Genomic DNA, 17,989 nt, shown 5'->3' with positions numbered 1-17,989 from the left:
TCCATGTTTCTCAGCTCAGTCCCTCTACAAGATGGAGGACAGGTCATAGTCAAATGTATGAAAATCTCTCTCCTGCCTTCCGCTCATCTGAAACTCTGCTGCCAGAGTTTAACAAACATCATCACACCTCACAGATCCAGGCTTCTCTTCACTGCCTGTTTTAAGACTTTATTGAATACATGTATGGCCTTGACAAAGCCCTTCGCCCCGTGATATATCTGCCAGATTTGTTCCTGGCCCACATCCCTCACCACTCCCTCACATCGAGTGTTCAGGACTCTGGACTCACCTTTAACACAGTTTCTTTAAAATAGTTTTTCTGTGATTTACCTTCATGTCATTTTACTCTGTGTTTTTTAATGTGATTAGTTTTTTATTGCTCTTAGTTTGTTTTATTCTCTTGGCTTGTTAAACGTGTTCTGTTGTTATTGTAATGCTCTGTTGATCTGGGTGAAGCTCGTGACCCGGAAACTGCTACACAACTTTCTAAAAAAACAGCCCTTTACAACATGTGTATGTTGCGTTCAAGGCCTTTCCAGGAAGTGAGAAATATAAATAAATAAATTAAAATAAAATAAACAAATCCCAAGTCTCTTAACATTAATTATAGGCAACAACATGACAGATTAACAACAGGATGGTGTTTACAATGATTTTAAATATTTACATGACCACACTGTGTCTATGTGATTTGTATAACAGGTTTATTCAGCAGGTGGCCAGTGTTTACGCTCTGACGTGGGAAGACCGTGAACTTCCTACTGACATTGAACGCACCAACGTGACGCACGGGACCGATCGAGACCAAAACTTTGTGAATGAAGTTTGCATCATTAGCAGCTGCTCTGAGGCCGGTCAGGGAGCTGCAGAGCCGAGCTGAGCCGAGCCGAGCCGAGCTGGACCGGTTTTACAAACCTCTGATCTTTTTTTTAATCATTTTTGGGTTTTTTTGTGTTTTATTTTTTTAATAACAGGGAAACTCTAACGTGCGTGTTTTGGGGATGTATTATCGTCTCTTCCTGGTTTCTGCGCTGCTGTCTGGTCTCACAGGTGTGTATGTCAGAGGTTTTTTTTATCGTCTTTTTAAATGCATGAGCTACATGTGAACACATTAGTAATACAGTGGATATATATGATTTTAAAGTGGTGTAATTCACTCATCTCTCGTTGGGGGGGGGATGACTGTATTTACACATTAAGGCCACAGCACGCAGGACTTCTTATTTTATTTTGAAGGACATAATCACACAAACATTTATTGAAGGGAACGTGCGTCACACTTTGATAGCTGAGCAGATAATTACTGTAATCAGATTTAATTCAGTTTGCAAATGAAAAAATTCGGCACGTGTTTCAGAGGTGCCTTGTTTTCAGTGTTTTCCTGTGCGCCACTCTGAGATAACAAGGCAGTAACTCTGAGACCACGACCACGGACGCACGTGTGTGTGTGTGTGTGTGTGTTGAGTTGTGGTCAGACATTTTGGTTTGCTGTTGATGAACAGTGATAATTATTATTTTTATTCAGTACTTCTACTATTACTCTCACTCTCTGAGTCAGACCTAAACACAACATAAGCTCTTTAAACTCTGCGTGGTGAAGATGTGACTCATCAGGTTTTGACCTGGTCCAGTCCTGATCAAAGTGTCAGGCAGGTATAAATGTCATAATAACACACCTCAAACAGACGAACAGATCAACCCCTGACCTTTGACCCCTGACCCCTCTGGCCCCTGGGCTTGTTCGGTAATCCTCCAACACTCTTAGGTCAGAAAGGATTTGGTGTCATACGTGTAAAAAACACAACTACCAGAGCTCTGAAATGAGAATATTCAGTGTCATCTGACTGGTCAGCTCTCAGACAGTAAAGTCTATAACAAACTGACTTGACATAACAGTCATTAATTATAATACTAGAGGTGTGTCTGGACACTTCTGCTGTATTCTTTAATCAAAACATACTTATTATAACATTGTTTTTTATACCACTATTAGCGTGATTACCATCAATTATTTCCTTTCACCTTTGAAGCATTAACGTCAGATGAATCCATTTTACACTGAGATAATTCACTTCTTCATACCAGTGTGTATTAGTGTGTCAGCTGCACGGCCGACCTTGTTTCAGAACAGTAAAGGTCTGAGTTGTCATCCGTCCACTGTTTGACAAAAGACAGACACGGTCCTGAATGGCCCATCAGGTCACTGCAGACAGGAAACAAAAACTAATGCTTTCATTTTGTTTTTTTGTTTCCTAGTAATTGTAAGACAGTGGAATTGTTAGCTTTAGCTATAGCATTATTTACCCCATTGTATCCAATGATACACTGTTCCATCAGAGCAACAGCAATACTGTTGAAATGGAAAATTACAAAGGGCAAAAAAGTACCCAGTAGAGTTTTTTTAAACTGCTGGGCCTCGAAGGTATGAGGAACTGCGAGCTGTCAGTCACATTTTTTTGGAGCTCCAGCTCCAGCTGGTTGAGATTCTTCCCACATTCCTGATGAGCCATCTCCTGTTTTCATGGAAGAAGAGTGGCAGTCGTCAGTTTGACTGGTATCGATGTTGTTATGTGGTGCCTCCCATCCGAGAGCGGTGTTTGGATCAAGGAAAGGCCTGAGTCACTACAGGTGCTTCTTTTAATTCTTTTCATGGTGCAGAGTTGCAGACTTGTCCATACACATGCAGGAAGGGGTGGGAAGCTGAATCATATTACAGAAATAGTTTACTACACTTTCACACTCTGTGTCAGTCATGTGCAGAACTGGAAAAGTACAAGGTTGCACAAGTGAAGTCAATCTGTGTCGTGTAATTTAATCCCTTCGTGGAAGAGTTGTATTTTGATCTTGCCACTTTGATAGAAACATAGATAGCATTTCAGAGCCTGTGAGGTAGAATTTACTGCACGTGATGAACACTCCTGTTTTATCTGAAGGCAGCTGGGGTTAAAAAACCTGCCTTTTTGGCCCCAGTTAATGTTGTTGTATTTTCTTGTTTTTTTTCCAAGGTGAATCCTCAGTGCATGGTTCACCAGAGAGGGCACATGGTCCAAAGCAGGTCCTGGCCTTCGCTGGAGAGGAAGTCATTCTGCCCTGTGCTTTCAATGTCACTGCCAGTAGTGACTTTCCAACAGTGGAGTGGTCCAAGGAAGACCTGGAGCCAGATGTCATCTTCCTGTACCGGGATGGCTGCGAGACTTATGAGATGAAGCATCCAGAATTTGAGTATAGGACAAGTTTTATCATGAAAGAGCTGAAAAATGGAGACATATCGTTGAGGATCACTAACGTCAGGCTGTCTGATGCGGGTAAATACCAGTGCATGAGGCTCTGGAAGAATGCCCCTCGAGACATTACCACGGTGGAGCTTGTTGTGGGTACGTCCAGTCAAGTCTTACACAGGTTCTACAGCTGCATAATAGTCACCTAAAACCTCCCTGTTTCTATCATGAAGAAGGGGAAACCTCAGAGTGCCACACAGGTCTGAGAGTTTGGTCCCAGGTCAAGCCAGAACTGACCCATCCATTCAAGCCTGATCCTCATCCAGCAAAATTAATTCAGGCCTGAGTCCAGTCCAATCTAATCAGATACAGATAACAGATAATTTGACGATGTTACCTTGGACTCTGGTAAATACTGATAACAATTTTCTCCTCTAATAGTTTTAACATTTTACAGATCAAGTAACTGATCAGTTGATTAAAAAATAAACCTAAAAAAGATTTATGTTGAGAGCTATGTTGAGCATAAAAGACTGGGTCATCTGGTAAGCATCTTAGGTACGTTTCTGTTTTCAACTCCAATTTGTTCTGTAATCAAATAACATTATCTTGTCAGTAATCTTGGAGGCAATGTTAAACATAAACATGCAATGAAATCCAGGCCTACAAACTGTCACTTTTATGCGTGGTATGTAATTGGTTTGTTATTAACTTGTCCTGAAGCCTGTTTCCATCTGATATTTCCACACACGCAGAGTGAATGAACAACTCTCTCTGTTCTTTCTGTTATAAAGTCACACCCTGTGTGTCCCTTGTTGTATGTATAGGTGCAGTTTCTGAGCCAAAGCTCTCCGTGGTTTCGACTGAGAGTGGAGGAGTGACTCTGCAGTGTGAGGCGAGCTGTTGGCTGCCAGAGCCTGAGATCAAGTTCCTGGATGATCACGATGATGAAATTCCTGCTGAAGACCCAAAAAGAAATCCAAATGCCAGTGGATGTCACAATGTGACACGAAGAGTGACTCTCCAAACTGCAACCAGCAGGTTCACACTTTTTTCTCAAACTTAACGAGGCCTGTGCATATATGTTGAATCAGACACTTCATTCTAGGAAAGAAAGGTCTATTTCCAATGATAAGGACCAAGAACCAACTGAACTAAAGCTTCATCTGCTGTCTCTTCTTATTACAGAGTCACCTGCAGAGTTCACCAGTTGGATTACAACCAGACCAGGGTCACAGAAATCAACATACCAGGTATACTGGAGCTTTAACAACACATCTGCACCAGCTGGCTAAAACCTGAATCCACATTTCCACTTTAAACATCAAGTCGTCAGGTTAATGCAGGGTATCTTCTGGTCTTGAAAAGTCTTAAAAAGCACTGGATTCAGTTTCCTCAAAAAGGAAAAAAATCTTCTTTGTTGAACCCTGCAGAGACCCTGTAAAATATACTGAGCTTTTTATTTCTAACTTTCATTTAATTGCCAAATACACCTACTGTAAATGCATCACATTTCACTGAAATCTCTCATCCATAGATGTAGGGATGATACTCTAGTCATGATCTTCACAGCTAAAAAAGATCAAATCATAGTTTACTGACAGGCAGTGGAATCCACTCTAGACTGAAATCTACTCTTCCCTGATAACAGATGTTGTGTTGTCTCTTTGTGGTGTATACAGATAATGTACTTGTATGTCAACAGTGTTTACTTTTGTTTCAGCTGACTGCATGAGGTCCTTCACTGTAATCATTGTCATCGCTGTTGGAGGGACCATCCTGTTTGTATTGGCATGTGGATTAGTTTTCCTGTTATGGAAGAAATGTGGCAAATCTGGTAAGTCACAGCTGAGTGCCCTCTTAACAAACCAGCAGCTCTCAGCGAGGGAGCTGTTAGTAAAAGTCACTGAAATAAGTAAACAGTACAGAAGAGGCCACACACCACAAATACTGCCGCTGGGTTTCCAACATGACGCATTGCATTCCTAATCTCCTTTTACAGGAGACGCCCACTGCCTGAGTACATACCTTAGATGCTGTGCACACATGACATTAGAAAAGCTTAAAAACTGGTTTTGAAATCATTATAATTTAACAGTCTTGTTATTACACAGTAACTATTGTACTTCTTTCGTATTTAAGAATTCATAGCATAACAGAAATAAAATGATGCACGGGTTAATGTTGTTATGACTTTATCAAAATCTGAGTTGTATTTTCGTCATTCTGAACTTGATTTCTAACAGTTCTGATAACACTGTACTCATGAAAGCAGCTGCTGGGATCTGAAAACAAGGTGACGTCAAAGCAACAAAGCTCAACAAGTCAAGAAACACGTGAAGTCAGATTGGTTATAAACAAGATTTTAGCCACATTATCTAAACCAGTTAAAGCCATGATGTTATAGAGCTGTGTGAAAAAAGAGAAGTCTGGAAACTCCCTGCATTTCAAGTGATTTACATCCAATGCACATTCCTGGTAGATTAGTTTGCCTGATAACTGCTAAGAAAGCTTTTTAGAGTTGTAAAATCCTGTCTCATAGTATTATAAACCAATGAGGAGTGTTTTATCTGACTTTGATTTTGGGACATTGCCATGTTCTCAGATCTCAGCAATTAATTTGGAAATGAGAACAATTGTTTCATAACCAATAGCACCTGCGGATAAACCTACAAAAATTTAAGATCTGTGCTGAAATAAAGTAGAATCATCCTTCAATAAATGTTAGCATCACAAACAACTTCTCATTCTTTTGTCTTCATACAGCAAAGGTACAAAAGCTACCAGTGACCAGGCAGGAATCGGACAGCACAGTCGGTGGCACCTCTGAAAATCGGTTGCTCTTGGATCCTAGGGGGGCTGACAGCGTGGACAACAGCGCCGTAGAACACCTGAACAAAAAGATAGCTGAACTCGAGTCACAGCTTCGTGAGAAAGACGAGACCATCCGCCAACTACAGAACAGACCACAGCTAAGTCCTGTGGTTTACTACTACAACCAGCCCACAGTTGTCTGCAGTCCTTCCAGACCCCTGCAGACCAGCATTTTGACCAATGACCACAATTCAACACCAACGGTCCCAAGAAACAGCAACCCTCCTAAATCTGCCAACCTGCCCCAGAACAAGTGTCCAAAACCTGGTACCCAAAGGCAGAACAGTAATCCAGGACTTTCCCGCCCGATCCAAAAACCTCGCCGTAATAACAGCAGCCCGGCTCTTTTCTCCTGTAATGCCACAGAGTTGTCAAGTTCTTCTTCGGGCAGCACTTCAGAGAGAAAACAAGGCCGCTTTCGTCGTTCTATGAGCGAGTCTGGTGCTCAGCCTGATCCAAACCTCGCTAAGCTTCAGCGTAGATATTCCTTAGCGTTTCATAACCGCTACGGTCTCCTAGCAGAGTTGAAAGAAGAGTCTGACACTGATTCCTAATTCACTCTGGCTCTGTTTCTGCAAGTGTCATGATCCCCCCCCACCTCCAAGCTCTTATTTATATGATGTTTCACATTTAAATCTGTAATTTTACAGCTGATTATGAGATATCTCTGTTAAGTAGGATAATTCTGTCTGACACTAGCCTAACTGACATTAATTGATCAATCAATAAATCAATATCACTCTTACAGCCCATGTACGGTGATGACATGATAAGCATAAACACTTGTTAATTACTGACCTAGTGCTGGTGGGAGAAATTTGTTACCTGTAGAGCCAGAACCAGGCTAGCTGTTTCCCTGTTTCCAATCTTTATGCTAAGCTAAGCTAACCTGGCCCCAGCTACATGTTTATGCTCAGACCTGAGAGAGGTGTTGGATTTCTGGATATTTGATTGCTGTGGTGTTACTTGACTTCTCAGATATCACCTGTCAGTCAAACAGTGGAGGTGGGACTATAATGTTTGTTTCTTGAGTGCTTTTGTTTTTGGTTAAATCTACCGTTAATGTGATAAAACCTGCAATAATTCTTAGTTTGGGATCTGTGGATCAAAGGCCTGTAGATTAAGTTAATTTTAGCAGACTAGACAATGATTCTTAGCAAGTGTCTACTCACCAAAATGAGCCTGGTTTCTCTCAACGCATCTACAAAAAGATTTCAAACTGCCTCACTGATGCTTCACACTTTCACTTTTTGTCGTTTACTGGAAAAGATCTTAAAGGTTATAATGTATTACAATAATATATGATGTCTTGGGTTGTATATAGGGGTTCCTTTATTTAAAACTGCTTTATACTTTTGATAAAATATTGATTGTTTATTTTGATTAAATATTTTCTATAAATTTTAAATGTACATTTTTGTATGTTTGTTTTATATATTCACCACTCTGAAATAAAGCTCATTCTTTTTTTTTTTTTAATTTACGTGCTTACTTTCTTCATAGAATACTAGTCTTAGATCTGGAAACAGATCATGAGCACACCCTAGTGAATAAATATTGATACTGCACATTTTTTATAATTTGATTTTACATCAGCAGTCAGATTTCAAACTGTTTTTAGAACTAAAAAGTGAGAATCTGATCAGTCTGCTTCAGTGCTGTTTAGTCATTTGGTGTGATTTTCTGGGGCCTACAACATAGATATCTGACGCAACGCAAGAGGTTCACACTCATCTCATGCTGTTGTTGAAAGGCAATCTGGGTTATGTAGGACATATCTGCCATGACACCTAACAGAGACACACAGTATATTGTGAGGGTGGAATTTATATAGGAAGTGCAGAGGTGAGACAGTTGTCTGCACATCAGTTGGTGGTGGGACAGGATGCAGCTAACACCATTCTGCCTGATGCTGTGTGAGTAGAAACTCTGACGGTACTTTTTAGAAAATAATGTCTCTTTTTCAACTGCTCATGGTCTCTGCCTCCATCACTTTCATTCTACTCTCCTTTTCTTACCTTATTTCATTGCCTTTTCTTACCTTCTCCTTATACTTCTTATTTTCATCTGCCTATTGGTCATTCTCTCATTACGTCTGTGTTTGCTTCTTTCTTCTTTTTTTCTTTATTTCTTCTCCTCCTCCCTCCCTGCAGCCTGTCTCCGGGTCAGCCCAAACAGGTCTCAGTTCTTCAGGTACGACACCATCACTCTGACCTGTGAAGATCAGTCAAACTCCACCAGTTGGAAGGTGAAGAGGGAAACACCGGCAGGTGGGGTGAGACCCTGCTCCTCTGGTTGGGGCTCTACCTCTTTGGGCTCAACTTGCATCATTGGGAGCACCTACCCATCAGACAGCGGGGTGTACTGGTGTGAGTCTGTGGACGGGGAGCAGAGCAACGGTGTCAACATCACCATCACTGGTACGGTACACAACAAGTCATGATGTTTAATGATGAGTTTCACTGACAACTGCATTTAATGAGGCAAGCTTTACATCTGAATCCATGTCTGATAAATAATAAAGTAGGTTTAGGATTATAGTAGAAAATAACTTTCTATTTGAAGAAATAAAGAAAGCACAAAGTAAATGAAAATGAGTTTTTGGTTTTCTACAGATCGTGATGTGATCCTAGAAAGTCCTGCCCTTCCTGTGTCGCAGGGAGCTGCCATGACTCTGCGCTGCAAAGCTGAGGCAAACTCCAACCATGTGTTTAATTTCTATAAAGACGAACACCTCATCAGCAGCAGCTCCACAGGAGAGATGACCATTCCTAGTGTTTCCAAAGCTGATGAAGGACTCTACAAGTGCAACATCTCTGGGGGTGGAGAATCCGCAGCCAGCTGGCTGGCTGTTGAAGGTGAGCTAAACAGTCTATAGCTGATATGTAACTGAGAAAAAAACTGTCAAATATGTGTGAGTATGTTGTTGCAGCAACAGGGCAACACTTAAAAAAGGTCTAGTTCATCTTTCTAACTCTACACCCCCAGATTTTTTTTTTCAAACCTGTAGCCTTCACCTTTTTCACATATCCTCCTCAGCAGCAGGAAACTGACATTAAAGTGCAGTGGAGTTCCCCTTTAACAGCAGGTGAAGGTCTAATGTTTAACCCCCAGTGGTTTAACTTCTCACTTGGCTGCAGTGATGTAGAAGTGTGTGTCAGTACACTGTGATATTACTGCTGGGTGTGGTTACAGGTGCAACAGACATGAAGCTTTCAACCAGCGAAGTCACTGCTTTTCAGCCTGGTATTAAAGGTAGGCTATCCACAGAGGTTTTGACCACTTGTTAAACTATGGAACCAGGTTTTTATGTGAGCAGCCCTGATTTTCAAAATATTTTCATCCTCACACCCCTAACAAGTTAAGAATCACGGCTTTATCCTAAATGTATCTTTATCTTCATATGCTTATTTATGATAACTTTTTGTAATACTGCATATTATTTGTCCCTTTATTGTTATTTTTGACCCTCCTCAGCACATGTTGTTAACTATTCTATAAAGTACTTAAGTTATTTCATTACATTGTCAGTGGCCTTGGTGATTGAGAGTTTTTTGTTTGTTTGTTTGTTTTTATCTTTACAGCTTCACCTTCACCTTCAGCCTCACCGCCTGCAGCTTCATGCTCTGTGTCTGTCTTCAGACTGTTGTGTCATGTGCTAGTGGGAACTCCTTACCTGGTGTCCACCATCTTACTAGGACTCATATACAGAGACAGGAAGAGAGGTAGGCAAACTCATACAAGTGCCTAAGGAGGAAATAGTGCTTCTACTAGCTAATTTTAGCTAATCATATCAGGCTAAAACAAACCACTGCAGGTAGCTAGCTGTTCTATCTGTTAGCTAAGTTCTTTCCTGTTTGGTTTCTAAGGGACTCTTGTTGACCTTCTACAATCTCGCTCAACCTTTCTGTAAGTGTTTGATAATCAAAACCATTGCCTTAGGACGTAAAGTAAGCCAAAAATAGTCAGGTGTCGTCTGCATAAATGATGATTTTAGTGATTATTTTTGCACATAATGTGGAAAATAATAAGAATTAAGGCTTTGCTCCAAATAAGATGTGAATCTTGTGACTGTATTTAAATGTTTACTCATATAAACCTAACCCTTTCAACTTGGTTGGCTCAATGTATCAAATTTATTCTTCTCTGACTCATTACTTTAGAAACAGTTATCCTACACATTTTGTTAAAAATCAGTGTCACTCACTTGGTATCTTGGTGGTATCTCTGATGCCTCATAAATATCATGTTCTGACATTTCGCTTAGGACCAGAAATTATTCAATGACAGTTGTTGATTGAAGTTTGAGGTAAACCCCAACATTGCACCATAATGTGAAGGCGGCTTTTTCTGTTATTAATCAGACTGCAAGTGGATGAGGCATTTTTCTTAAAAGAAACTCAATCATCTCTAAGTGAAGCCTTCACCTGACTGTTATTGATGATTACTAACATATAAATATGACTATTATTTTCATAGAAACCTATCCACTGACATTGTTTGTTTCCTCACACAGCAGCTCGGACAGTTGGAGGGAGAAGAGGCAGCAACGATGTCATCATGGAAATAGTTGTATAGGCAAACAATCCAGTAACAAATTGCCAAGAAAACCTGCGTCACTTGTGACCCTGCACCAGAGGAGATGAATTTCTACTACCATCAGTTGATGTATCAGTGGTATTTGATATTTGACATCAGCAGGTCCAACAGTTCAAGGCCTGCAATGACTGCAGTAAAAAGAGTTTACAAAGTACTGTCCTGATGAAATATGAATGATCTGTTGTATTCTGTTACCATGCATCCTCTGTCATCTGTCCAGGCATGTCAACAGTGTTTTAATCAACAAATAAAAATGACTGATACGAGAGTTTTCTGATCTGACACCTCTATGGTGCTTTAAACTAACTACTTGGTTACGTTTGGGGGAATTATTGTGGTTAAAAGGATCCAACATAAGAGGTTTTGTAATGGTATAACAACATCCTGCTAAGTTCTACCTTTGCTTTTCACAGACAACAGTGAGCATGACCTCTTGTGACCATGCACTGGTTTCCATGGCCACAAGAGGTCACTTGTCAGGTAAACATATGTTGTTTTGAGTGTTTGAATAAACCATGTTGTCATTTTTCTGGTGAGGACAGAAGAATTCCTCTTTGTTGACATTTTTTAATGCCACACATATTAATGAATTCAGACAACCAGTCAGTTTTACAGCCCATATCCTTTAAATGTGTGATTGGGCTGCCTCATTAGTAATAGATGCAGATTCAGGCCCTGAAACTTTTTCATTGCTCTCAGTGTTGTAATAATAAAGTGGGGCAGTGTGAGCAGATGTTCAAATTATACTGTATAATTCTGTTACTTAATGCTGTTAAGAGTGAAAAGGAAGCGGAGGAGCCATGAGCGCATATGTGTTGAGACTTGTTTGTGGTTTGGGGTAATGTGTGAGGTGTGAAGTTTTGGCCCTGACATATATTGCTGTCATTGTTTTGTTTTTGTATTTTTTCCATTTGACATTTCATCTCTGTCCAGAATTAACTCAAGTTTACTTTACTCAACACTGTAGATACATGTCTCTCTCTGGACAAGCACACACTTGTAAAACAAATAACGTCTGTAAATGACGTTTTAGTTTTATTCTTTTCTCACATTCTTAGTCTTTGATGATATAAACAGGAATATAAACAGGAAAAAGTCAAACATTTTTGGAGATAGTGTCATTGATCTACTGAATCAGCCCACTTTGTCTGTGTGGGCCGGCTGTTGTGAAATTATTTGTACTGAAACTAGGCGCCTGTTATTTCTGAGAAGTGGAAAAAAAGAGAGGATGTTGTGCCATTTCAAAGACCACAATCAGGCCAACAGCTGAATTAAAAACAGCCGATTCAAACTGAACTGAGGAATGACATGAGATTCTTGTTTAAAAAAAACAAAAAAAAAACAAAAAAACAAGTGCAGCTACACTGGAAACAGGTTTTGCAATTTTGCAATGTGATAGGAAAGTGTTGTGATTTGGTTGTTCTCTGTTGTGTTCTGTGGTTTAAACCAAATAAATCTATTAAAGTGGACAGAGTGTCTCTCACTTCCTTTGTATATGCTGTCATATCACTACGTGCTGTGTAGATGGGTCATGATGGTGCAGTGGTCACATACTGGAACAAACTGAGAAATCCCAAACCTGAAATTAATTTAAAGTTAAATTGAAATGTCTTTCTAACTGTGAGGAAATGTTACCTTATGAATGACTGCATAAGGTAACAGGCTTTACTTTGAGGCAGTATTGTATTAGAGGCCTTTATTTCCAATTCCCTCTGACAGGAATGTCATATACTACTGCCATCTATTGGTACTTGTATGTTAATACAAACTACAGCTGATATTAACACACATACACCCACAGTGACTGAGAAAGGTCAATAACACTTTAGAGGAGTGATGCAGAACAATAAAGTGTTGAAAATAACATGCTTATATTTTTTCCCAGCCTACCCAACTCATAACAGAAGAACAGTGAGTTTGAAGTCGCATTAGAAAAATCTTAGAACATGGCTCCAGAGGACAAGGAAATGTTACATTACAATGACATTTTGATATCACAAAGGAAAAAATCACAGTAGGTGGCACATGCAAAAACTTAAAAAAAAATAGTTCAACATTTTGGAAAACATGCTTATTTCCTTTCCTTAAAATCAGGTTTATGAGTTTTGAAAATGCATCGTTCAATACAAATATTCAAACCCAGAACAAAACCTTGTAGTGCTTGTTAATGCACTTGCAGAAATAATGCCATACACTGGCATATATGCTCACACACTTGCACACACAGTATCGTACATCCACCAACAGCACCTAAACAACAAAACAGATCGTGTGTTAGTGCCAGATAAAGTATTTTGTATAGTGCATTTGACAATAAACTAAATGTTGAGGGACACTAAGGTTGTTACAAACTTTGTCATTTGAAATTTACAATGAGGAAACTGAGGAGCAGTTTTGATTCACCATACTGACCATATTTAGTCCCACATGCTACAGCAAACAGAATAATGACGACAACCACAGCAAAGACCCCGACGCCGATGGCAACGTGTGTTTGAACGTCGTCGTCTAAAAGAACAGAGGAAACATCCAAACACTCATTCATCCAGCATCATCTGTTCAACATATCTGCTAGCAGTTTTAGGTTTTTTTATTTTTACTCACCATAACCTGTTTGTTGCTCGTATCTGTTGACTTTAAAACTATCTGAAAAAGAGATAAGTGTTAAAACATGGTATAAACTCTGTTTTGAGGAAAGAAAGATCTTTAATTTACACCCATTTATGCCTTTATTTAAGATACACATTTATTCCTGATAATCAAAATATCCACTGGTGTATACTATGTTGTACATAGTTCCCCCGTTACTAGTGATGCTGTTGTGATTTTTAATGTCTCTTCTAGTGGGAAAAAATCTATTTTGAGTTTCCCTGGAAAAGAACGACCAAACAAGAGCAGCAGGAGAACTTTCTATACGTCTCAGCTCAGCAAGATATTTACTTACTGGAGTCAGTGATCTGCTCTGTCCTGTTGCCTTGGTCTCGAGGTGCTGTTAAAAAAGATTCAACAAGTGTTATAATAACCAACAGAACATTTAGGACAGCTAGGTTTTAAATATACAGTGTATATACTGTACTTTCACTTTGAATTCATATCTCATATTTAATTTGGAAAGTGAAAGTCTGCTTTCTCACGCTGCTAAAATCCCCACTTTCATACACGTGTCCTGACTTGCTTTACAGTTTATAACAAACATGCAGCTTTTTTGAAGACACGAAACATTTGAAACAGCACAGACTGAAAAACACTTTCACAACTCTGTGCTTCACCTTTCCTATAATGTTCACTATAATGTAGCTTAATGTGTTGTATTTGTGATTATAGGAGAATATTGAGCTCTTGCCTAAAACATAAATGACATTAATGAGTCAGAAATACATAGTCAGTGTTTAAACTTGATGTTCCAGAGGAGCAATATTCTTGTATCTTTGAGGTGGGAACTGTTGATCATATCAAGCAGGTCCATCAGTTATAATGCTGGTCGATATCTGGCTGGAATATTCATGTGAAGATTATAACTAGATCAAACTCAGACCATTCATTTTAATAGAGGAGATCAGATTTTTAGAAAACTAAATATAAGTAACATTTTCTAATGAGAACAGGCCTGTTTGTCATTACAATTACATTAAAACACACACACACACACAAATTTTCCAGCACTTATACAGTAAAAACACACACTGAGTTTTCAGGAGTTTGTTTCATTTTTGTGCGCAAAAATCTCAGCAGCTGAGAGGAAAGAAAACTCTCTGATTAAAAACAGAAGAGTGATTGAAGGGTCACATGAACACCAGCTGTCTGTCAAATCATTGATAATAATCACTGTACCTGTTGAAGTCAGGGAGACGAGAGAGAGCAGCAGAACGATGAGTCCCAACCTCTTCATGTCTGATCAGTGTTGAGCAGGACACAGAGCTGCTGCAGGTGGTAGGCTTTATGATTGATAACAGAGAAATATGAAATGTGTGTTTATCCTGTTTGTGTTGCTGATAAACCACCAGCTGCACATGTTCACACCTGAGCAGGCCATTTGAAGACTGATTGGACAGTAACAGAGGAGGAGGGAGGAAACTCAGGCGATGGAGTGACATAATACGACGCAAGTTTCTGCATTGTTGCTCCCAGACTTTCTGTTATTCTTTCATATTAAAAGCACTCTAGCATTACAATGGACAGAAACCCCTCATCTCTTCATGGAGCTTTTATTGTGAAACATTACATATATGCCACTGCCATCTATTGGTTGTACCACTTGGCTGAAATAGTAACACACCAAGGAGGAAACAGTGGGTTAGACGATCACACGTTATAAAAACCTTAAAACATGGTTACAAAGGCTGAGTTAACAAGCACATGTTAAAGTTGATACAGAACTCAATAACCTGAGTCAACCTGAATGTTAAACATTTGAAAGATTGAGTCCACTAAATTCATGCATGGTGTTTTACAGTGTATAGTCAATATTAAGCTGCAGCTATCAGCTGGTTAGCTTAGCTTAGCACGAAGCCTGGAAACACAACAAAATTGACTGCATTTTAATCAAATTAATGCACCTGTAAACATTGTTTGTGTTCCCCTTTAATGACACATAATACATACATTCTGTTTTACAAAGCAGTGTCAGCTCTTTCTGCTTCAATAAAACTTTTCAAACCTCAGAGTGCATTCTGGGTATTTTCTGTTTTACAGTGTTACCCATTGAAAACCAGTGGACAGAATATAAACCAGTAAAACAAACTAGTACAGATGTCTTGTTCTGCTTGTCAATCCATCTATTCAGGGCAGATTTGGTGACATAGACTCTCACATAGAATCTCACATAACGTCTCACACAGGCACTCACACAGACACCCACACACATCCTCACATCCACCTGTACGCTGATCTGCACGTCGATCCTCAGCATCTAAACATCAAAACAGGTCATGTGTCAGAAAGGAATCCAAAGGTATTTGTTCAGCCTGACAGCCGTATCACTGCTGTTGCAGAGCTGTATGTGCCAGAGAAGACACATTTTTGTTTTACCTTCCTGATCATGATTTCTCACAGACAGGACAACGACAATAATAATGACAACCACAGCGACGATGCCAATGAGGACGCCAGCGTTTGTGTCGATGCTGGAGTCAGAGATCAGCTCGAGTTTCTCCTGGGGTGCTGTAAAGAGAACCAGAACAGGGTCCTTTAATAGAGGATTAACATTAGACATAACATTAGAGGAATCGAATAACTAAAGGTGACAGTCAACGGTCAGTGATGATGAATGTACCTGTTGAGACCATGGAGACATGAGTGAGCAGCAAAACAGTGAATCCAGACTTCTTCATTGTGCAAAGTCAGATCACTACAAACAGATCTACTGCAGATTTACACTTTATGAACCAAAGAAAGATATAGAAGACGTGGTTTATCCCGGTCTCTTGCTGTTAAACTAACCAGCCGTATGTGATCACATGCCCACACGAATACGTTACAACAGGAGGAAGCTATTTTTATAAGACTGATGAAAGGAGGGGGAGGGAGGAAACTTGAGTAAGAGAGAGTAACAGTGTTAATTCCTGTGTTACACACAGAGACAGTGACTCACTGGAACAGAGATTGATCGTTTTGAATGTCGTAGAAACACAGTTGTACAGTCAGGAATCTGTTTTTTTTTTAAACCAGTGTCTGTGTTTTGTATTTAAATATTAAACCTTCCTGTTCCTTATGTGTTTATACTATGAAAACTTTTTATTCAAGGAAACATAATCCATTACACCTGCGGACAATCCACCTCCAATCACGTTCACTTATTTATTTTTCTATCAGTGTCATTCCTCCGTCGACCATTAGATGGAGCCAAAGTGACGACTTTTCAAATCAAAATACACATGACGTGACGTTTTGATCTCCACCTCAACAGATCACTCATTCAACCAAATATAAAATAAAACATTTAAGGCAGATCACCTCAGTAAAACATTAGAAATCTAAAAGATTTGTTAATTTCATTGAATTTATGCACAATGTCTTTTTTTAGCAGCTTAGCTTAGCTTAGCATGAAGACTGGAAACAGTGGAAACAGAGATTGATTATTTTGAATGTCACAGCAATGTAAATGTAAAAACTCAATACACATAATAATAATAAACACAATTGCTCCATCAGTACTATAATTTGCCTGAGACAACTTTTCAAATCAAAATACACATCGAAGTTTTGATGTAATTTTGATCTTGATCCCAAAAAGGTCATTCATTCAACCAAATATAAAATAAAAACTAGATATTTTAAAGCAAATCACCTCAATAAAACATTAAAATTGTAAAAGATTAGTTAATTCCATTAAATTCATGCCCAATGTCTTTTTTCAGCAGCTTAGCTTAGCTTAGCATGAAGACTGGAAACAGTGGAAACAGCTAGCCTGGCTCTGTCCAAATATAACATTATTCACTGTATTTTTAATTGAATTAATGCACCTGTAAACATATTTTGATGTGTAAAAATGGCTCCCCTTTAATGACAAAGAATACAATGTGTGTAATTCTTTCTTACAAAGCGGCATCAGCCATTTCTGCTTCAATACAACTCTTCAAACCTTAGCGTGCATTCTGGGTATTTCCTGTTTTACACAAACTAATTAGTGAAGTCACGTGATTAAAACAGAATGAATGAAAAGCAGTAAAATATCTTTGTGCTGCTTGTCAAGCGTCCTCTATCACGTTTCCCAGACACTGACTTATTTGCGTTCCCAGATTCGTACAGACTTCCAGAAATCCAGCTGCAGCATCTGCAACAGAACAGGTCATGTGTTAGACAGAGAGACAGAAATTCAGAGGGATTCAGAGATGTATTTAGTGTACTGCAGGAAGTTATCCAAGACAAAAAACTAAGGAGAAACTTTTGATTTACCATCCTGGCCATTTTTTTTCCTATAAATGACAATGGCAACAATGGCAATGAAAATCACAGCCATGACGCCGAGGCCGATGCCGATGAGGACGGTTTTGTCAATGCTACTGTTGTCGTCTAAAAGAGGTGGAGATCTGTGCTTTAATGCAGGCGCAGAAAATATACATACACTCAATCATTCATCATCATCTGCTCTCTACACCTGCCTCTCCTGGTTCATGTCACAGTGTCTGCTGGGAAACACTGAGACGACTGATAAAGAGCAGCAGGAGACCTTTCTACACGTCTCAGCTCGGCAAGTTTCAAGTGAAAAATACAAGATATTTACCTGTCAGAGAGTCAGAGATCACCTGAGACTTGTTGGCTTTTACCTGAGGTACTGTAAAAAATTTATAAATAATAAT

At 39.3% G+C, this 17,989-nt stretch overlaps 2 protein-coding genes across 6 annotated transcripts; both read left to right on the top strand.

Moving 5' to 3' along the window:
- The first annotated feature begins 809 nt into the window (after window positions 1-809).
- LOC108901712 (butyrophilin subfamily 3 member A2) lies at window positions 810-7,571 on the top strand. 3 transcript variants are annotated; one of them, XM_051069568.1, is made up of 7 exons: window positions 812-1,050; window positions 2,532-2,628; window positions 3,006-3,374; window positions 4,046-4,259; window positions 4,407-4,471; window positions 4,942-5,055; window positions 5,985-7,571. In XM_051069568.1, the coding sequence occupies exons 3-7, from the start codon at window positions 3,203-3,205 to the stop codon at window positions 6,644-6,646; spliced, it is 1,227 nt and encodes a 408-aa protein (XP_050925525.1). In that variant the 5' UTR covers window positions 812-1,050; window positions 2,532-2,628; window positions 3,006-3,202; the 3' UTR covers window positions 6,647-7,571. The 3 variants fall into 3 exon arrangements, with proteins under 3 accessions (XP_018558839.1, XP_050925525.1, XP_050925524.1); XM_051069567.1 differs by having other exon boundaries at window positions 2,529-2,628; XM_018703323.2 differs by lacking the exon at window positions 2,532-2,628 and having other exon boundaries at window positions 810-1,050.
- A 317-nt stretch (window positions 7,572-7,888) lies between these two features.
- Window positions 7,889-10,959, top strand: LOC108901757 (low affinity immunoglobulin gamma Fc region receptor II). 3 transcript variants are annotated; one of them, XM_018703382.2, is made up of 6 exons: window positions 7,889-8,008; window positions 8,246-8,512; window positions 8,708-8,950; window positions 9,288-9,347; window positions 9,677-9,817; window positions 10,612-10,959. In XM_018703382.2, the coding sequence occupies exons 1-6, from the start codon at window positions 7,978-7,980 to the stop codon at window positions 10,668-10,670; spliced, it is 801 nt and encodes a 266-aa protein (XP_018558898.1). In that variant the 5' UTR covers window positions 7,889-7,977; the 3' UTR covers window positions 10,671-10,959. The 3 variants fall into 3 exon arrangements, with proteins under 3 accessions (XP_018558898.1, XP_018558892.1, XP_018558906.1); XM_018703376.2 differs by having other exon boundaries at window positions 10,609-10,959; XM_018703390.2 differs by lacking the exon at window positions 9,288-9,347 and having other exon boundaries at window positions 10,609-10,959.
- Window positions 10,960-17,989: the final 7,030 nt, after the last annotated feature.

The sequence above is a fragment of the Lates calcarifer genome, unplaced genomic scaffold (assembly GCF_001640805.2).
Source record: "Lates calcarifer isolate ASB-BC8 unplaced genomic scaffold, TLL_Latcal_v3 scaffold_3_8, whole genome shotgun sequence".
Lineage (NCBI taxonomy): Eukaryota > Metazoa > Chordata > Actinopteri > Centropomidae > Lates > Lates calcarifer.
The sequence above is the reverse complement of the archived record's forward strand: the minus strand, read 5'-3'. Positions and strand labels throughout refer to the sequence as shown.